The sequence below is a fragment of the Syngnathus typhle genome, linkage group LG19 (assembly GCF_033458585.1).
Source record: "Syngnathus typhle isolate RoL2023-S1 ecotype Sweden linkage group LG19, RoL_Styp_1.0, whole genome shotgun sequence".
NCBI classification, from domain to species: Eukaryota; Metazoa; Chordata; class Actinopteri; order Syngnathiformes; family Syngnathidae; genus Syngnathus; species Syngnathus typhle.
The window spans coordinates 7,789,889-7,812,438 of record NC_083756.1 but is presented as its reverse complement, the minus strand read 5'-3'; the positions used below and the strand labels follow the sequence as shown (position 1 = coordinate 7,812,438).

Below are 22,550 nucleotides of genomic sequence, written 5' to 3'. Positions count from 1 at the left end.
ATTTTAAGAAATGATCAGGAAAATTAATCATGAATAATATTGTGTAATATTCAGCCATGGCTCAAATCATAATTAATATTTTAATAATAATTCCAGCCACTATGAGACTTTTTATTTCTTACTAGTCCTTTTTCAGACAGGGAATATCCTAGAGGCTTGTTTCCTAATAGATGTGTGTGTATTCTCACAAGGAAACCACTGCTTAACTGTGCGTTGTCAGGTAAATGAAAAGTGAAGTCTCGAATGGTGAATGTTTCACTGGTGGGCGACTAATTAAGTTAGAAGAGGCGTAGAGTGTTTTCTGATAAATCACATGCCCGGATTTATGCTCCAGTGGACTGTATTGTGTTGCTTTTTCTCTCTGCCTATATTGTCATCCAGCATGGCAGTCTGATCTTTGTTTAGCTTTTCTTTTGTGTGAATCCCTCACACAGACTCGGCTACCTACCGAGGTATTTATATCGCCAGTGTGTCATCTTCTGATTTTTAAAAAAAACAAAAGTAAAGCAAGAATGAAACAAGCATATGGAGTCACACAGAGTGGATAATTTGCTGTACCTTCATAGTGATTTTTGTCTTGTAGCACCACAGGCAAACAATTTAAAGGTTGGGAGATTAAACTACACAAAACTGGTTCATAATGGAACCCAAAATGTGTGATAATGGAACTTCATGGAAGGCAAACAATCCAATCCATCACCAAGTTTGGGTGCTAGGAATTTCTACATACCGTAATTTTCGGACTATAAGTCGCACCGGAGTATAAATTGCACTAGCCATAAAATGCCCCAAAAAGTGAAAAAAAAACATATATGTATATAAGTCGCTCCTGAGTATTAGTCGCCCCCCCACCCAAACTATGAAAAAAAAGGCGACTTATAGTCCGAAAATTACGGTAGTCACGAGTTTAAAAGTTCTTAATTGCCTTGATTTTGATTGTACGCAATTTGTATGAATGAACACAATAACTGAAAGATGATGTTAAAATTGTCAACAATATTTGAGACAAATAGGCCTGCTGCTTTGAAAACAATAGCTCATCAAATATGGACGCAAAACCCAAAGTGTTGCATTTATATTTCTGCTCAGTGTCATGATGTTCTCATTAAAACAAAGCATGAGACATTCCCCTGAACAAGATACCCGGTACATTTCCAACAGAGAACCTAATGAAGGTACAGACAGTGTAATCATCTCGGAAATAAAAATGCCAAATTTAAACTCCATCGCGGCACTAAAAAATGATCCTCCGCAACTTTGCGGTGTGGGAGCGGGAGAGTGAGCTAACCTTGTAACAGCCACTCATCATAGCGACTGCTTTGTGAAGCCAAGTGACAATTACAACTTTGCTCTACAGGATTAGATTCTCCCTCGGTTGTTTCACCAGACTAAGGTTTGGATGAAGTGACCCATAAGCATTGAAGCCATCCAGTAGAATGTAGTGCAGCTCTGACACTGAATGATGGCGCCCCATTAAACATGGCATTACCACAGTCTGTACAGTTTTCTTGGCACAACATAGCCTACAAAAGCATCCTTAGAGCGTCACTTTTTTTTTTTTTTTCTTTTCTATGGTTCTGCTTTGTCCCTCACACTTGTCGATAAAAACAAAAGACCAGACCAGGCCACACTGATTTCCCCTGGCACCGTTAGGGAAGGTTGCACACAATGGGCGCGTGTCCGAAGCAGTCTAGGGCGGTTGACTGTTCCAGGGACAACAATCAAATGCCAGGAAAAGGGCTTTCAATCTTTTTTTTTTGTTCCTGCCTAGAGAGTTTCTATAATGTTAAACAAAATAATGAAAAAATGAGCACTGAAATATCCTGCTTAATAAGTTAACGCTGATGTTCAATTGTGACCTCAATGTCAACTTTAGCAAGTTTAAACAAACAATATTATCCTGTTATTCATTGATCTGTTTTGTTCGCTTGTTCCGTTTCACCCAACGCAACCTTCCAAACAAACATATCTGCTTTTCCTCAACTGTTAAAAATATTTTAGTAGTCACTCAATAAAACTCAGCATTCCTCTTGACCTTTGTTTATTTCAATACTTTCCACAATCCTCGAAGAAAATATACAGAACATACCAAAGTCACCCATTTGACTTATTGAAGAATTAATCATAGATTTTTAAAGATCTAGTTTGAGAGGTTCACAGACCCTTAAAATTTTGCTTGTGAATGGAGAAAATTAGTTTTCCTTGGTGTGCTCGAAGAACTTTATTGCTTTCTTATTACTTGGTTTTAAACAGGCTCTTACGGTTGACACACTCGCATAGACACTGATTTATTTTTCTTTATTGGTGCTGGTAAATGATTTGACTTTGGAGCAAAAGGAATTAAAGGGTTCACTAAGCAGCCTTTTCCAAAGTGTGACTTCTTTTACCTCGCTCATCTTCATCTTGCCACTCCTCTGTCCTTTTTGCCTGCTCTGCATTGGAAGGCCTCTGAATTGAGCTGTTCATTCAGCCAAGCCGAGATAAGTGCTAAATTGTGGAATGGACACAATAGACAAATAAAGGAAAGGAATCGTAGGGATTGACAGAGACTGGGGATGAAGTTTTTTCCTCGCATTTCCTAATCCCCCCTACCGTGTTATTTATTTTACAAGAAATGAGTGGGCTGGATAAGCGCAGTCCGTGAACCAAATTGCAAAAGTTCAGACTTGTGCCAAGGTTGTTCAAACTGGGAAATGGGCTTTTTAAGATAAATGGACAGCAAAGTGTGGAAAAACGCTATTTATGCATATGTGTGTACATTGGCAACATTCACACAAAGAGGCAAACGTTTGTTTTTGAGATTTTCATTTTTTGGCCTAAAATGCTCTTTGGTTTTACTTGACGAGAATTCAAATAGGTTTGTCTAGTTTGAGAAAAAAACAAAAAATGGCAGTGAATGAGTTAATATTTCTATTCTATTTATATCACAAGGACAGAAGGCCACTCGCACGCTAACAAGAGTTTTTAGTGAGTCTGTTTCCCTTTGTTTGAGTGCCTCTGAGGGAAAATTTCAACCATTCACCTAAACATACAGCATCAAACATCGTAAGTGCCTCCCCGAAGAGCCATACGCAGCAATGTGAATGCCAAGCCGGGCACTAATATACAATTTGAGAGCCTTTGTATGCTCGGTTAACCTTTCCTGGGTAAATAGAAATGTTCGAAATAGAAGCAAAGCAAATCAAGGCGCCAGGGAAACAAACACTTCATCGCTGTTTTTGTGATTGAGCATGTGGAGTAGCTGAGAGTTTAGTTTGAGTACACTAGTATAAGAAATGCAAAAATGATAGTGATTCTTTAGCAGTTTTGGAATTATTTCCATAAATGGGAAATCGCAATAATGGGGGAAATCTGAAGATCCAGATATATTGTAGGTTTTAGTTTGAATAAATGTTTTTTATGGTCAAAAGTATTTGGAATTGTACACCCACCATTACGACTATGTGAAACCGGCAGTTTTTTCCAACTAGGCCAGTGGACTGTCAACCACGTCAGCTCCAGGCACCCAATTAGTCTTCAGGGAGCCATTTTAAGTCGAGATAAAGAACAAAAGCGTTTCTTACTTTCAACAAGGAACGATTTCCTCTTCAAATCCCCTGCAGTCAGACTCTCTCATGGCGTAATAATGCTCATATAGACTCATAATGATGTTGTATGTTTTGTGAGTGTGCAGAATGTGGTGAGCGGAACAAATACTTTTTTGCTCTTAGCTCCCCAAAGCCTCTTATTTGACCGTAGGCGTGCAGCTTTGATGTACTTAATTTCATCATGTGTGTCGGCGTTTATGTGCACAGGCCTTCGCTGGAAACTCGAACTCTGAGAGCGCAATCCGGCACGAGCTACAGCACGGAATGGTGGCTCGTTTCCTGAGGCTTGTCCCCTTGGAATGGAGCGAAGAGGGCAGGATTGGTCTTCGGATAGAAGTCTATGGATGCTTGTACTGTAAGTAGTCATTGGGGACACAAGCACACTCGCATTAATTGATTGGATGAGTGTGTCATATTTTTTTTTTTCCCCGAAAACAAAACCACAAGCCATCTCAAACTTTAACAAACTGCACTAAATCCTCCGATTAAAATCTTGCAAAGAGAAATGTTGTCTGCAGCTCCGACTTTGCATATAAAAGCATGAAAATTGAAGTGAGTGACTAGAGTACCGTAATTTTCGGACTATAAGTCGCGGGTTTTTTTCATAGTTTGGGTGGGGGGGCGACTTATACTGAGGAGCCACTTATATCCATATATATGTTTTTTTTTCACTTTTTTGGGAATTTTATGGCTGGTGCAATTTATACTCCGGTGCGACTTATAGTCTGAAAACTACAGTAGATGCAGAAAGAGATGTGCCCAAAGGAAGGGATATTGACTCTTCTGAGGAAAGCAGCAAGCGTATGTCCAAAAGCTTGTTAGATTTGTCACTCGTTTGAAAGGAAATCACCAAAGGGGGCCGGAAAAGTCAATACATCTGTTGCAAAGTTGCCAACAGTGTTTCTGCTGCTGCTGCATTCCTCCTTGTTCACTAAATTAAGACAGAATTATTCCAAATCTAAGGCCAGAAAAGTAATGATCTACTTTGGATATAGCCAGATTTATAAGAAAAGCAAAAGTTTCCAAACAAAAAGCTACCAGTTGTCCTATTCAGACAATCGTATAGGGAGCCTCGACAAAATCTATCACTCATTCTTAAGCCCGGAACGATCAATAATGTACACAGCGGTGGAGCTGCCTGTCAAGCACCAGCAATTTTGGAAGTAAAAAGTTGGAAAAGCATACCTGAAAAACAAGTCAATACCAGAACAGTTGGATACATATTACGCTGTGTCAATTGAACCCCGTCTTACTCTTTGACATGATAATAAAATTGGAGCACCCGTGAAAAGAAAAAGTTCATGTCTGATGGTGTAGTAATTAATTCACCTAAATACTGAGCAGGCAGCAAATTCAGTTCTCAGATTCTCAGAAGTGTGGAGAGCAGTCCAGGGTGTAGTCTGGCTTCTCTCTAAAGTATGCTCTTTTAATTGCAACATGTTTTAATTAATAATAATTTAATATTAATTAACTATGATTCAGTTCTGATCTAAGAATTTGGGGAATTTTACTTTAAAAAAGGCTATTTAAATGATGCTCAGAAATATTGATTAATGTAGACATAAAATACAAAATGCAATTATAAAAAGTGTTTATCTTCATAGACCTGTAAAACTCAACTCAAGTCATGCACTTAAAAAAAAAAAAAACTGTTGCCTTCATAATTAGCAAATGTGTACGTTAGATATTGATGGTAATTCTTTTGGCTTTGAATAAATACAATAATTGAGTTCTATGGCATATTGTGACTCATCTGGGCCAATGCAATGAGCAGCAGGGTCTGTGTTTGTGTGTGTGTGTGGTAGCTAGAGGCTAAAAAGGAGTCCTGATCCAACGTGCTGTGAAATGCTCATTTCCATTTTTATGAACAAAGGATCAGCCAAAGATCAATTAGAACACAGACTAGTCAGGAAATTGAAAGAAAAGAACAGGACTCAAGACATTGCAATTATTTGCACTTTTAAATTGCGATTGGTGTCATGTAAATGGAGTTTTAAGAGGTTTGTGTGATCCTTTTGTGACATGTGCTCTCTCTGTGGCACTTCACAATGCAACATGCAAGTTTTGACATTCATCCGGCAGTGAAGAAAATCTCTAAAACAGTAATATCACTAAAGTAAAGCTTGGCTGTCATGTCGGTGTTCATCCCGGCCAGCTGTGAAGCCTGGCCGGATTCCAAGAGGGTATATCACGCCGGTGATCCCCGACCTACTCAACGGCAGGTCAACATTTCTGCCCCTTCTTCTCTTTTCATCACCCAGGAGTCGGCGGTTTGTTGAATTCTCAAGTCTCCATTAAGTTCCCAACCTGTCACAACACGGTCAGGCTAAATGTACAATACCTCATGAAGCCATTGGAAAACTGTCACCTACTGAGGCAGTAACATAAACATGGCCAAGAGCGATGGAGGAGGAGGAGTGGGCAGAGAGAAAGAGCCATAAGGGATGAAGGAAATGAGAGGAAAGGAGAAGATTTAAGTCAGAATGGAATGGGAGCTGGAGTAGTCTGGGGAATAAAGGCAGGTAAAGTGGAAGAACTAGAAATAATATTAAATGGAATGAATCATTTAGAAGGAACAAAAATAAATGTGATTCTCCCATTTTAATGTCTGCTAGGCCTAAATGGAGTGCAAGGTCTTCGCATCTGTGTGTTTATTACTTAGCAAGATTATGCATAAATCTGGCACATGTGCTAATCAAGAACACTTTTATTTTTGCACATAGTAATAAAAATGTGGGTGATTATCTTCTCTTTTCAATGTTTTCCCTCCGCCCACCACTCCATAAAACTAATGTATAAAACACCACACCATCCAGCTCAGAGTATAAATTCCAATTGTAACTTCATGGAACCATTTTAGTCTGGTGGCCACAGAAAGGTTCTTTTTTTTTTTAATGTTTTATATATTTATTTATACCAGATGCTCAACCTGATGCAACCCACCCACAGCTGCAGCTGTTAAAAATGGCTTGGTCTGATTTTTATGGATTGATTTTCATGAAATGTGTATTTCTCATTACTCTTGTAAATGTTATCATTCATTTCATTTTATTTGTCTTTCATTAACAGAGGTTTTTTTTTTCCATTATACTCACCCACTACTTTATGGTGCACTCCATCAGCCAAAAATTGCACTGCCAATTAACAGTTGTCAGGTATTTACCATCTGTGGCTTATTTAATAACTCCCTTTGAGACTTGGCTGAGTCCCTTTATATCAGTGTCACCTCACATTTTTGTTGCTATGCAGACCACGATATTTCCAGCTTTGGCGGAAGCCTACGGCGACTCCCTTCTGAATCCATTTCTCGTTTCCTCTGCAGATGATCATAAAAAAATATAATGCGCTCCTGAAAATCCCATCACAGAACACACATGGCACTTCCAACCTCTTGAACAGGCAAGGTGGTCACCTAAGATTGAGGACTTCTACTTCAAATACTTCACTTCATTTGCTGAAGATCTCAAAATCACACCTGAAATACACTCTCGCTTCTGCCGCCTTTGTTCTTATCAGAAGCACGTTTTAAAACTTCACATTCCTCTAGGACAGACACTTGTGATGCCTTGGTTAGGCAACCAAATGGTCTTTTTCAGATTCACTGATTTACAATCCTTGGTTGCTATGGTCTCTTTTGAAGTATATTCTTGAGTTCTCATTTCTTTTTTTTCTATTGCAGGGGCAGACATGATCAATTTTGATGGGCAAGGTGTCATCTCCTATCGTTTCAAGGTAATGTTTGTTTTCAATCTTTGAAGAGCTCTGAGAAGTAGTTTTCATTGAGGTATGCTGCAGAGTTGGGAACTTGTGAAATCCTGCTTTTTAAAATGCCATTGTGATGAAAGCGAATGAAATATTTGATTCTTCTTTGTAGGGTCTGTAGGCATCAAACAAAAAGCTACTGCTCTGTGTATTGCGTCTAGGTGAAGAAGATGAAGCTCATTAAGGACGTGATCGCGCTAAGGTTCAAGACGTCCGAGAGCGAGGGGGTGATTCTCCATGGAGAGGGGCAACAGGGGGACTACATCACCTTGGAGCTCCGCAAGGCCAAGCTGCTGATGCAGATCAACCTGGGTGGGTAACGGGAAAACAAACAAACATTTATAAATGATTTCAAAGGGGTCTCCGATTACTCATTCTATCGTGGCAATTTACAGGAAGCAATCAGTACGGCTCTATTCTGGGCCATACCTCAGTGACGACGGGCAGCCTCTTGGATGACAACCACTGGCACTCGGTGGTGATCGAGCGTTACCGGCGTAATGTCAATTTCACCCTGGATAGACACACTCAGCACTTCAGGACCAACGGGGAATTTGACCACCTCGACTTGGACTATGAGGTAATTTATGAATGGCACGGATCTAGAGTATATGCACATAATAACCCGGAGCTTTTTTATTCAATTAAATACGTGGGAATAATTCCTTATGTCATGGTTGAGTCTTCTATTGCTTTTAGCAAAAGACAAATATTTTTTGAAGGACAATAATGTCATTTACAAGCATCTAATGGTCTTCTTATGAAAGAAATAACTTCCAATAAGACTCGTCGTATATTATCTGTTGTTACGCGAGTAAAATCAATTCCTAATAATTTGATTACTTCTACAAAAGTGGGCAATCTCTATGCAAATATTATGACATTTTGCTCCTCGTCGATGACCTCCTCTATCTCAAGAGGGAAATGATAGCACCCAGGAAATTATATATTGGCTTGCTAATATGAAGGCAATCCATAACATTCACATAATTAAGGTTGCTTAGTAATGGAAAGCAGCACAATGGGTTTGCATAATAATACTTGAAACAGGAAATGGATTTTTCTTTGGAATGTGTAAGTGGGGTGAGAGCTGTTTGTGTGTAATGTGATTACAGGCTTGCTTGTATTTGCTTTTGTGTACATTGTGTGCATGTGACCACCAGTGTGCGGAAGTACGTATTGATGTGTGTGTGATCTTAACCAGCTATTGCTGATAAGGCTCATCTCTTCCACTGCTAAGTCAGACCCCGAGAACCAAGGCAGGACAATTAAAGTGAAGCTGTTCAATTAAGAGATCTTCCGGGAAATCCATACACGAGTCAGAACTGCGTGTGTGTACGTGCTTGTGTGCAAGTCCTGGAAAATTCTGCTCCAAAGCCCTGATGTGTGTCCATCTGTGGTTCTGTTTACAAGGACTATCAACTGTCTTTGAATACAAAACAAACAACCGAGGTTATCTGCAATGTCTGGAAAAAAAAATGTGAAATACATCAAATATTTGTGACCCTCCAGCTTTGTAAGACACCACGATATCTTTATTAAATGGCTTGTGCCATTGCTCTAGCTGTCATGTTATGTTTTAAATGATCTGTACTGATTGGCCACAACAGGCAGGTATTCTTGAGATGTAATGGAAATGGTGAACATTTATGACCTCATTTAAAGGAGATGGAACTACCACAACTAATAATATCCAAATAGACCAGAGCAGTTATACAGAACTTTACACCAACTGGACCTTTTCTTTTTCTTTGCCTCACTAGTTGAGCTTCGGGGGAATGCCGTACAGCGGCAAACCAGCAGGAGGTGGGCGCAAGAACTTTAAAGGCTGCATGGAAAGCATCAACTACAATGGAGACAACATTACTGACCTGGCCCGAAGGAAGAAGTTGGACACCTCGAGTTTTGTGAGTCGAATGTGCAAGGTTCAAACACGCAGCACAACTTTGCCTTCTGTAATTGTCACATCCCTCTATTCATTCATTGCAGTTCTGCGATACTGAAATTGATCATGCGAAACACATCAGCTAAACTGTCACCCAAAACGTTGAATATTTCAATAGTTTACTTTATTACATTTATATATTATATTACATTCGAGTGTTTATTAACTCAACTAAAGTATCCATGTTGATCGTTGTTCAAAAGATTGTCGGAACAAAAAAAAAGTTGCAATCAAAGGTTGCTTTAAGCAGCAGTTCAAAATCATCCTTGACTCACACAGCTATTACTTGTATCTAAACATTTCAAAGAGCCATTCAAGCAGCGGGATACAATGCTGAGGATTTGGTTTTGGTTGCAATGTTAAGGATTTTCAATATCACGGATGTATTTTCTACCAGGCCCTAAATATTCAAGTGTGTCTGCTTCTTAGCTTGAATTTACTCTCCAGAAAGGATTACGTGTCCAGACAGACAAAAGTTTTAACTTGCATATTTTTTCCTGACATCTCCCAATGTGCCTCCTCCTCACAGCGTAATCTCTCATTTTCCTGCGTGGAGCCGCACTCCTATCCCGTCTTTTTCAACGCCACCAGCTTCCTGCAGCTGCCTGGCCGGGCCGCTCACAACCTCATATCAGTGGGTCTTCAGTTCCGTACCTGGAATCCACAAGGGCTACTCCTCTTCAGTAACCTTGATGACGGCACTTTGGAAATGTCACTTGAAGATAGCAAGGCGGTTCTTCGTATCAATGTGAGCAGGGAAGACAGGCACTACTTGGTGGTCTTAACATCAGGTGAGTCAACATTCGAATTATGACCAGTTGGGAATTTCTAGGCAAGCAGAAAACAGAACATCACAAAAGTGTTTTCATATCCAACCAAACAAACTCTTGATAGACAATACAACACAACAAATAATGTACTACAAACAATATTGTGTCACTCAGTCAAACCCTTTGGATGAAATGAATTTGCTTTTGTTTTGTTCCTTCCTTCCTTCCTTCCCTCGCTTGTTGTGTCCCATTCCTCCCACACTTACTTTCCTCCCTGGATCTCTTCCTGAAGACACTCAATTTATTCTGTCCACTGCTGCTTTAATAGGCCAACGCCCAGGGGTAGGGATTATTATGGCGTTCCCCTCTCGGCTAATTGGTCTTCAGCCTGTGATTACATTACTATTACTAGAATACACAGATACATAAGCTCACTCGCACACAGCGGTGCACGCTTGCTGACTTTGATTCTGTTATTAGTATGTCTGAACTAAACGAGTCACGCTGGCTTCTAGTTTCAGTGTCACCGTGGGAGAGCGGTCGACTTAAAATGAAAAGCTTAGTGGCATTTAATAACGACACATGGTGCGAAGCGTCATACACAGGTTGTTCCTTCACCCGGTCGGGGTAATACTTTGATACGCTCTCATCTGCTGTTATGTCCACATTAATCTTTTGATTGTTACCATTTCAATTCGCTCCGTTTCATCAATTTACCGTAATTTTCAGATTATAAATTGCATCGGAGTATAAGTCACACCAGCCATAAAATGGCCAAAAAAGTGAAGAAAAAAAAACATATATATATATGTATATAAGTCGCTCCTGAGTATAAGTCGGCCTCCCCACCCAAACTATGAAAAAAAATGCGACTTATAGTCCAAAAATTACGGTACTTCTAGGCTATTGAGGCCACGCCCCCAACATACCAGCTAATCATCATTTGATTCATTTTTGTCGCTCGGTGAAAGAAGAATAACTTTATTCCAGTCAAATAAATGCTTTCCTAAGGCAATCGTTCCGTGTAATGTTTCCCCTAATACACCCGAAGCTTTCCACTCCTTTGCAAGCTCACTGAAACGTCATAAAACACGCACGTTTTGCTCGTTTTCGAGTTATAGGTGACTGAAGTCACTGAATCATGCCATTTTATAACCTTCAAAACGTCCTTCTGGTTCAAGGACTCTGATATATAAACATGCTGTATTATAGTAACTCTGCTAGTTGACATGACACGGAGGAGGATAAAACATTATACACACCATAATATTTCCCAGAAGGACTTCAGCAGCAAACATAAACTGTAGCCGTGTGTTTGTCACGTAGCTCGCCCTGCACTAAAAATGACCTGTTTGACAGTGTTGTGAGTCGACAACCTCTAATTAGTCACAATCCATTTGTTTTCAGTATATTCTTTTTTTATTCCGCTTGTACAAAAGGGTGAGTCACCTCCTACCCAGCCCGACACACACATAAACTGAATGGAACTGCAAATCACTCAAACACCCCGCTGCCCTTTCTACGGTACAGTATATAATGAAATGGCACTTCTTCTGTTCTACTTGGTCAAGAGTCAATACCATAGGATCCATCTATCCATCAGTTCTGTATTCTGCTTAGTGTCGCGGCGTGCTGGAGCATGTCCGAGCCGACTTGGCGTGAAATGCGGACTCCACCAGGAACAGGTCACCAGTCAGTCGCAGTATAAAAGATGGATGCATGCTAAAAAGAAAAAATAGCAACAGTATAAATTGAGTAGTGTATAGCAACTGTGCATGTCATTTCATGAAAAGCACTAATATTTTCAAGATTGATCATCACGTATCTTCCCCAGCTTGCTGCTTGTAATTTCTGAATGGTATTTCAAGCAAAACCCAAGGTGGCCAGCTTGGGGTTGTAAAAGAAAATGAGGAGTATATGAAAGCAGGGCTGCGAGGAATAAAAAGCCCAACGTATCTGATAACATCCAATCAATATTTCTTCATAACCTCACACTCGCCGTGGTGGGTCCCAGCTCATTAAAGTTATTTGTCACAAGAGGCAGAGCCCAGATACAGTAAATCTCCCCCTTCGCTAAGAACACACACAAAGCAATTTCTTTATGCACCGTGTAATCAAAATGCAACTGTGATGTGTTCGTTTGGATGTGGGGCTAAAAGTTTCCCCCAGCGGCTGTTTTTGACCTGTGGAAAGGCACTCCCCTCCTAATTGAGGAAGAAAAAGAAGAATGTGAGTGTGCATTAATAGAGGCTACTCGCTTGTGATTCCAAAGGGAACTCTGCTCTAATTTTCTCATTGCCTTCCCTCTTTACTTACTCATTAACTCACTCCTCCTCTATCTCCAGCACACAGGCAACATCTAAGAAAGTGTTGAATTGACTGCTGGATTTGCTCAATAGGTCTCCGTGCCTTTATCCATTTTTTGGGACTCTTTACTTTTGATTGACCCTAAATAGATATTTAGGAAACGCCAGAAACCGCCTATATGGATATCAGGTCTCACGTCACAACCAATCACGACTCACCAGCTGAGCTGTTGATAGGATTCCAACTTATTTATCATAATAAGGGCAACTGAAGCATGCATAATAAGAACTGCTTAACACTGCAGTATGAATCTGTTTGGCGGGTCAGCTTGATTTGGACGCTTCATTCCTTTAAAGTCGAAATATTGTGCACTTTACATCATGGAAGGTGCTCATTAAGTTGAATCCGTTTACTGTGGTCATACCTCTCAGTCTTTGTTTCCATACCTCGTGAAAGTAGCGGCAAAACTGTTCGGCACCAGCTCATTAGAGATCTAAAGATGACAAGTGGTTGAAACAAAATCATCGAAAAAAACACTTAGCATTTTGTTATCACTTACTCATGGTTAAAAGAAATGGTTATTGTATTTTGTTTTATTTGATATCTAGCAGATATATAGAGCGATATACACTACCGTTCAAAAGTTTGGGGTCACAAAATTGTTTGGGTGAGCCCAAACTTTTGAACGGTAGTGTAAATATTATTATAATAAAATATTATGAATTAAATATTATAAATTATATTTTATATTTGTATAAGATTATATATAATCTATAAATATAAGTATACATATATATTATAAGATTTTTTACACAGAATATTATATATATAATCTATAAATAATTATCTAAATAAATATATACACTACCGTTCCAAAGTTTGGGGTCACCCAAACAATTTTGTGACCCCAAACTTTTGAACGGTAGTGTAGTTAGGATTATATGATATAGCGTGTATGCGCGTGTACAATATGCGCGTTCATGCTGTGGTGAACTCACATAGCCGTCACTGATAAGCTCATCATTCAAAGCTATTGCAGGTGATGTAGAACAGATGAGGTGACACTGTATCTATTTTCCATTACATTCAAGAGGTGGATGGATGGATGGATGGATGGATGGTTGCAGCCAAGCCTGATAGTCATCCTATCACACAAAATGCAGGGGGCAAATCAAGGTCCGGATGAAACTTGTTTTTTTTACTAGTCATTCAAACTAAACATCTTCTCACATCATTACTTGTCACTCTAGGACTTCTGAAGTCTCGAAATATTGGAAAGATATGCTATTCCTTCTTAATCTTCTTTCCTACCCAAAAGATACTTCATATTTTGTTGAAAATTGACCGACTGGATTTTGAGGATTACCTGAAACTTTTGACACCATATTGCAAGTCAATATATTCTTAATAGTGATCCTCTGACCAGGTTTCTAAACCTCTCATTGCTGATAAGGTAAAACTCAAAGGTCCAATCCAGGCAAGTGGTTGAGATAACGGACGGATTCAGTAATTACTTTGCAGAGGAAAAGGTCTGAAAAGTCACTAAACTATGCCTTCATACGACTTTACCATAAGTAAATCCAAACAATTTGAACAATTCAGTGTGTTTAACATAGACTAGAGCACATACAATAGAAATTCGGGATTACCTGTATTTTATTTGATAGTATGACACACATGCATGCATCCAAATTGTTTTGTTATGAAAAAACAAAGGAACCAATGAGATGGAAGGAAAAAATAATTAAAGTCATGCTCTGTTGAGTGATTACACAAGGTCACAGCAGTCAAGCCCCTCATCAGGTGGCCATCTTTGCTCATAGATTGTTTGGTTATACCATATTAATGCTCTTGGTCTTCCAGAAATTGGAATTGAATTAATGGACACACCCCACTGAGATGAAAGCAACATAATAAACACTGCAGGGTTCTCTCACAAAGCACGCTGGAATCAGGTTTGCACCTGGCCGCACCTTGAACTCCGTTACAGTGTCGCTGTGTGCCTTTCTCAAATAAATGGCAGTCGGCGAAGCGGTGAACCAGACGAATTTAAAAGACAGACGCAAGAGCATAGCGTTGTAAAGAGAAGTGAAATGCAGGAGGACATCAGAGAAGGATTTCAAGATAGAGAGACAGGATCAAGACTCAGGGACACGGTAGGCCTGGAAGGATGAGTAGAGATTGGTGTCACTAAGAGGTGATGTATCGAGGGGAAGGTGATGAGAATGAGCCGGCTTCTCCTGCAGCTCCGTTGGTAATATCCCTTTCCAAAACATCGCTCATATTTAATGGAGCACAGCTACACGGAAGGAAGCGTGGGAGGGAGGGAGGGAGACAAGCATGCACGCAAACAAATGTCTTCGGTGACATACAGTATGCCGACTCTTCATAGAAATTCTCAGTGCTGGCAACTGCAGATAGAAAACAAGCACTCTGCTACTCTGAAGGCAATGAGGTTATTCAAGAGTTAATGGACTTGTGACACGGGGTTAAAACTGCACGCAACTGAGTGTGGGAGGACAGCTGACGGTTTTAGAAAATAAAAAGAACTTACGAGGGATCAGTAATGGACATTTAAATGTGCTTTGGCCCTTAGCTGGATATTATGACCTCTCCAAGGGTGATACTGTAGTAAGGAAAAATATATAAATCCAGATATTTCCCGGAGTCATTGTCCTTAAAATACATGTACAATTAATTCTATAACTTTTTCTTCATTTATTTACAAAACATGTTAGATACCAAACCCTATCAAATGAATAATAGAAATATTCAGGGGAAGAAAAATACTTTAACTGTTGATGTATACATTGTAATGTAGTATAATGTATAATGTTGTTTAGATGACTTCTAAATGACATTTCTGAACAGTATGTTGTTGTTTTTATACACGTTTGAAATAAAGAAAAAGAAGCCATGCTCCTCGAGGAGAGCTGTGGATGATGTAAACGTGTCCATCGGTGTGCCTGGAAATTGAAGCACAAGGATGATGTAATTGAAGAGCAACTGTTTTCGTCTTACCTATCATTTCTGACTGACTACCTTTTGTCATTGCTCGACAGGTTCAGACCTTAATGATGGCCAGTGGCACGCTGTACGTTTGGTAGCCAAGGAGAATTTTGCCATGTTGATGATAGATGGCGACGAGGCTTCTGCCGTACACTCCACGTCACCACTTTCAATTACTACTGGAGGAACGTATCACCTGGGAGGTACGGAAACAATGGAGTGATGCTTTTAAAACTTTTTTTGCACTATATTTGCTAACTTTTAGAACTGCTCTTGCAGCTATTTTTCAAAAAGGGTTTGCAAGGTTCTTATTATCCCGCATGGAAGAGTGAAGAGGGGGATTTGCTCTGTTATTGATTTGGGAGTCCCTACTAAACAGACATAATGAGTTTCAGTGCAATTGGAAAATTTTATATAATGCTCTGAACTGTTTTTAAGAAAGTTGACGCTGTAATTTGATTAAAAAAAAAATCTAATTACAACATTATATCGTAAATCAAGGGTGTCAAACTAAATTTGGTCGCGGGCCGCATCATAGTCATAGATTCCTTCGGTGGGCCATTATGACTGTCAACCCAAATAAATGTATGAATCCGTAAACCATATTTACCCCATCCTCACACTTATACACCGGAAGCATTAGCCCATCTGTATACTTAATCAATAATTCAACGATAAGCCCCAAGACTATGTAAACCCATGTCAATTAATTTGCGTCTGTTTGTTGATTGAATTGAATTTTCCACAAAACCAGACGGTTGCTTTTTATGTGTGTTGTTGTAAACCTGGCAATGTAAAGAATGAATGGAGCAGGTTCGTGCAGCTACTTCACAGGAGCACCTTTAATAATGACATCTTGTTGAAGACTTTTATGACCTTCTTTTGATATCTTTGTGCATAGTATCGAGCTCAATGGCAAGCAGAAGGCCAGTCTTTTAGAAATCGAAAAACAACTGTCGCTATTCAACCATGTAGCGTAGGAGTGTGCCGATAAAATCAGATAGATAACACCATTCATCTTATCAATATCATAGAGCTTCTACGTATTCATTAGTTAGTATTGTTAATTGCCAGTTAGAATTAACTTGTAAACCTCAACTGTTAAACTATAAAGTTGTAAGTGAACATTTATATCATTTGATATTCCTCTTTATTATCAGTCTGGGATCATTTATTAAGTAATCATGACGCGCATGCACATTCAATCAAGTCGTTTTAGTATTCGATTGTAGCTTGCTCGGCTGCTTGGACTTATCGGCAGGCATAGAAAACACACCAAGGCTGAATCATGGTGTTACTTGACACTTAATATGATTTGAGCAAGAAATAATCTATGCTCCAGGGCAAATGGTGATGTTCCTATTAATGCATTTAATGTAATGAGTAGTCGCCTGTGTGAAATGAAATATGGACATTTGTGTGTTTGTGTGTCTAAATCAGCAGCACCAATCTTCAAAACAAATCAATTGCATGGTTTTTAATGAATGAAAAGAGATGTCACTACCCTGAAAGGGTTAATGCATGCTTTGGAATACATCAAATGATATTTAAAGTCGATTTGTATGTTGCTACGAGATGAAATTGTTAGAAACGACTTCCACAGTTGCTTTTCTGGCATGTTGAACTTTTTGAACTAAATATCCAAAAGCGATTTGAGTGACTTTCACACCATCTGGCCGGTAGCTCTTTAATGGCACCATGACTCTCCCATGACATGTGCTGCTTGTCACTTTTTTGCACATTGCATGCTTCAGTCAACTTGTAGCTAAATAGCTGCAGCTGAAGTTTGACACAACTGTTCTTTTTCTAATTGCATATGCAGGTTTGTGTTAAGAGAGAGCAGTTATCTGAAAATGTCAAGAGTCTCTATTGGGCTTTGGAGTGTGTGTGAAGCATCTCTCCAGGTTCAGAAGCTGCCGTGGCATGTCGGCCCTTGCGCTTCTCACTTATCTATGTGGGGAAGCCGCTTGGAATCCAAGCAAGCTGGTTATTCTTTTTGAGGGGCAGAGCATTGCAGGTGCCCCACTGGGCCAGATGCTCTCCTGTGAAGATTTCTTTGGCCAGGAGTGCAGTTTGTCATGCCGAGAAATCATCAGACGGCGTATCATCGCTCCCCCGCCGTACTCTTGCGCTCTTTATGACGCTGAACCGGAGAATCCGCAGCTTCTCTGTAGGTGTGCGTACTGGCTAATGACACCCTTCCGTCATATGGTTCCTCATGAGCCGTATCTTTTTAATTCTAATTGGAATATCCTAATTGGACCTTAATGCTTATATGTCTCGGGAGTGGAGAGTGAAATTACGGATGATGTGTTTAATGATGACCTCAAACTGGTACTGTCCAGATGTCATGAATGGTATTACCTTAGTGGCAGCGGAAAATCTATATTTGGAAAGCATATCAGATGCAAACCTACGACTCTTTCATTATTATGCAGGTCATTGGATCAAATAATGATGTCGGGATACGCACAGTGCAGGACAGTGTGCAATAGCGACATTTTCTTTAAGCATTAGATTTCCCACTTGTTTCAAAATGTTCATTTTTTTTCTCTTGAAATGAAAACAATAAAGCACTTAAATGGCCAACTTGTACCAAAGTGAGGAACGATGGTGGAACGTCAACTTCACAGCTATTGCTTCCTTCCACTCAACTCCCAAACACTTTGTACTGTCTTTGGGGGATGGGGAGCAGAAATTGCCCTGCAGTTGTGTTTTCAGCTTCACTTCTTATTAAAATGATGGAAACATCAATGCTAGGACCGGTTGGTCATTTGCTATGTACATAATATTGTCTGTTAAGCTTTTCCCGTTCCAGTTCCGTTGATGCTTGAGGTAAATACAGAGTGAAGGTGTTTGAAAATATATGCATGCATTTGTTTTTTATATGCGTGGTGGCCTCCCGATGACTCCAAATCCATCCCCTGATTTACAGCTGTCATTATGCATATTTCTCTCAGGGAAGATAATCCCCATATTTGGCTTGCTTTTTTTTTCTTCTTTTTGTATATTTGTGTATTTAGATGAATTTCCCCTTCCTCTCTTGTCTAAATATTCCAGCTCACTTTTAAAAGCAACCTGACTTGCGTTGATTGCATTAGGGAAATATATTTTTCCTTATATGTTACTTTTGTCAAAAAGCGAGTGTAAAAACACAAACATGGTAATTACCACTGCTGTTTCTTCACGACATGAACTTTTCATCGGGTGGTGGTCTCCTGCCATTTCCAATTCTATCACTATTTCTTACTGATCTGCACGCTGACATCTCCAGTAGATAGAATCACTTATTTTACAAGGTTACATTTACTATTTTTTTCCTCACTTGAATATTTTGCCTTATCTCTTTTATGTCCCCTGTAAATGTGCTGGCTGGTGATAACAAGTGTTATACAGCCAGCGAGCTGCTGGTACTTTTGCTGCAATGTGTGTTGTTTAGAGCATCACTATACGGGCACCACATGAAAGTTCTGAAGCTTACAACCGATAAGTGCAGCTGACCCACACCCTCAAGGCTCATAGGACATCTAGTTCCGACTTTTTTTTTTTTTTAGTAATTCAAATCACACAGAAAGGATCCATCAAGTGTCTCATCATGAACATGTACCAAGCTGCATTTTCAACAAGACTATGATACCAAGATTCAAAGGTTGTCATGGGAACATTGAAGTGGTTCTGAAAAGGAGAATGTGATGCTTTTTCTTGCGTGAATAGAAATGGTCGCAATGCTTATATGGGCTCTTAGGTTATTTTGAATTTCTCTTCATGTCTGAATTGATTTGTTTTCAAAGAAGCTTTTAGTTGGCCTTCAAGATATTCATTTTCTTTGAACATTATTTGTCCTATAATTACGTACATATATCGGCGAATTTCTTTTCATGAGTTCATTGCATAATTAATATGGCTTTTATTCCAATTTCGAAACTGCGAAGCACTCTTGCATGTGAAATATTTTCAACATTTTCAATAATAGACCTGCAAATTACACTGAATGAGCACTTATTTTTATACCCAGAATTCTGATTTATTATCACCTGAACATGGTGCATGGTCGGTTTGATTAAAAAAGGTAACTCAAGAAAAAATGTTAGGGGGGGGGGGGAGCACAGAGTTTTTTTTGTATATCCTTATTGTCTACTTTCATCTTTGTAGCGAATTATCCATCTATTCACCAAGAAATCTTTCCACGCATTGTTTCCTAATTTCAGCCAAACTGGATTTCATTTTTGTATTTGAATGCTCCCCATAGGACACAAAGTATGCTGCCAGACAGCTGTAGTGCCTGTGTTCTGTTTTCAAACTAATCTCACCCTTTCAGTCTGTGCCACTATCCTTTTTCCCGCCGTCTGTCTACGACTCCGGCGATGCGCTCGACAGCTGCGCAAGGAAGCAAATGGCGACTCGGAAGTTTTTGGGGAAAGATATGGAACTCAAGATGAGACGGATAAACACACACATCGCAAACCTAGGCAGACAGTTTATGCCTTTGCAGTGGTGTAGACCTGCTCTGCATTATTGAGATGTAATGCTAATATTTGATTGCCTTTCCCTCATGTGTAAAAGAAATATTAGTCTAAGGATTAGGCTCTGTCTGCCCAAGCTGTCTCCTAAATGCTTTTCAAGTTGTTATACAAAGTGGTTTTAAGAACGTGCGTGAAATTATTCATCTCGACTTGAAAGTAGGGACGAAACCACAGTGATTGGCTGCAGGGTGGAACAGTGGTTAGCATGTCCGCCTCACATTGGGTCGGATTCCAGTTCCGGCTTACCTGTGGGGAGTTTGCATGGTCTCCCCGTGCAGCTTCCACACTCTCACTATCACAAAAACAAACTCTGAAATTGTTTTTGTCATTTTGATGGTGCAAAGTGGCATGAAATGTAAAACATTTGCTTTTTTTTTTTTTTTTAATCATTCATAATCATTCCTGCCATTGGTTTAAAACCTACAAGGTATCTTAATCTGTTTAATTTTGCTCTGTTTGCAGGCTATTTTCTCCAGACGTTGTTTCCGCCCTCTCAGCGTTACTTCCAGGGTTGCATGCAAGCAATCGTAGTGGATGACCAGCCAGCTGATTTGGATGCTGTGGAGAAAGGCACACTTGGAGCTTTTGAGAATGTCAGCCTAGACATGTGTGCCATTATAGATCGGTAAGACATCAATTAACTACTGGATAGTTCTTGTGCACTCTTATATTGGGTTCAATTTCAAATTGTCAAAGTGCCAATACTGAAGAAAAGAATTCCCCAAATTGTGTCCCTTCCCTGTTCTTGACATTTTAATGCGGTGAACAGTTGGGCCATAAATTGTGGACATCAATAGCGTTGCAATTCTCATTGATGTGGGTACTTTAAATGTCACAAATGGTTGTAAGTATAACCCACAGCATCTGATTTCAAACCGAACAAAAGGGCTCATCCATAAAATCACAATGCAACAAAAAAGGAGTTTTTCTTTTGCTCCATATCATTCCAATCCAAAACGTTTGACTACAGCTTGTGGATATCGTTTTAATTCGCTACAATTGATGGACCGTAGCAGAAAGTTGACATCTGTTTTTGTTGTTATTCAAAATGAATTAAAAATTAAAACAATGGAGCAGGTACACTTGGTTAACTTCAAGAAGTTGTGACTTTTTTTTTTCCCCCCCCAGTTAAATAATTGCCTCATTATTTGGCTTGTGCAAAAAACTTGAAAATCACACCGACAGAAGCAAAAAATTAAGCGTTCACGCCGTGCCGATCCGAGCAGTATTTTCTCTTCAGTAATTTGTTTTCAAGTGGGTCGTGTCGATAACACGGCATTGGCAGTCAGCGCCAGCTTTGCCAAATGCTTGGACATTTACTGCCATTGCTTGATTCACATCAATTTTGTCCTCACCTTGAAGTGGGTGCTGGGGGAGGCTACTTAAATTTAAATCGCAACACAGGTTGGGCATATAATGCAGGGTGAAAAACTGTCCAATATCAACACTTGTTTGGTGGGAATAAAAAGGAGACCCATTTTACGTAATAGAGTAATTCATTCAAAATGTACATATCTATGTTTCTTTGTAGATGTATGCCTAATCATTGTGAGCATGGCGGTCGATGTAAACAGACATGGGACGGTTTCAGCTGCACTTGCGATGGAACGGGATACACCGGCGCCACCTGTCACACTTGTAAGTATATTTTTTTTTTAATCGAATATCTCATTTTGCAAAACCATACAGAAAGAAATGAACACATCATTTTTCATTTGCAAAGTGGAGGATGATTTAAAAATTTAAACCTTGTGATGGAATAATCAGCATGCTATTAATAATAGATGTTGTAGATTAACACTATTAAACTACTTTTGCCTTTCCACTTGCAAGCATGATTTTGTATATAATCGTTAGAACAATGCTTCAAATATTTGAGAGCCCAGAAGATTCCTTTATTGAGGAAGTGTCAAGGTATATCCTTCAAGGTTTGTTGGATCTCAAGTGTGATTGCCTCTTGGCATGAAGGTAAGACAGAAATCCAGCTCAATAAGGAGAGAATTCAAGGATAACCAATTAGAAAAGACAGGAAGAAAACATAAACCATCATAAAAAATTGAGAAAGGAAAACATAACCTCCATCACGAAGGTTTCACTCCAATAAACACTCCTACATCTCTGGTAATAACTCTTCCACTCATTCGTATCCTCGATGTGTGCGTGTGTGCTTGTATCATCTCAACATACCATCCACGTGTGTCATAAAGATTGCTTGACTGTGTGGGGTAAAGCAACACTTGACAGGCGCTGCAGAGAAGCTTGAAAACATTCCAAATTACTCTCTGGATGAATTGAGAGAGAGAAAAAAAAGTATGGATTTGCTGCAACATCATACATATTTTATGCTTCATATACACTATAAATTGGAAGTTCTAAAATGTATATATTTTTTATCATTCTATTGCCTGTTGGTGTCATTTTGGATTGAAACTAGATACTAATTGTATATTTGTATTTCACAGCAATCTATGAGCCTTCGTGTGAAGCCTATAAGCATTTGGGCCGCTCCTCTGACACTTACTGGATAGACCCGGATGGCAGCGGTCCTCTGGGTCCCTTCAAAGTCAACTGCAACATGACAGGTTTGTTCTGTTTTTTTCTAGTGCCTTCAAGGGATGGATGGAATAGTCGCCCGTTGTTCCAGTAA

The 22,550-nt window shown here is 39.5% G+C and overlaps 1 protein-coding gene across 1 annotated transcript in view; it reads left to right on the top strand.

Annotated features, from left to right (window-relative positions):
• Positions 1–22,550, top strand: part of cntnap2a (contactin associated protein 2a) — a 133,999-nt gene that overhangs the window by 60,137 nt on the left and 51,312 nt on the right. The window contains exons 4-13 of the mRNA XM_061265900.1: positions 3,795–3,942; positions 7,267–7,319; positions 7,511–7,661; positions 7,745–7,929; positions 9,113–9,256; positions 9,824–10,085; positions 15,434–15,583; positions 20,366–20,528; positions 21,435–21,541; positions 22,366–22,485. Of these exons, the coding sequence (XP_061121884.1) occupies positions 3,795–3,942; positions 7,267–7,319; positions 7,511–7,661; positions 7,745–7,929; positions 9,113–9,256; positions 9,824–10,085; positions 15,434–15,583; positions 20,366–20,528; positions 21,435–21,541; positions 22,366–22,485 (1,483 nt within the window). The remainder of the gene's footprint in view (positions 1–3,794; positions 3,943–7,266; positions 7,320–7,510; positions 7,662–7,744; positions 7,930–9,112; positions 9,257–9,823; positions 10,086–15,433; positions 15,584–20,365; positions 20,529–21,434; positions 21,542–22,365; positions 22,486–22,550) is intronic.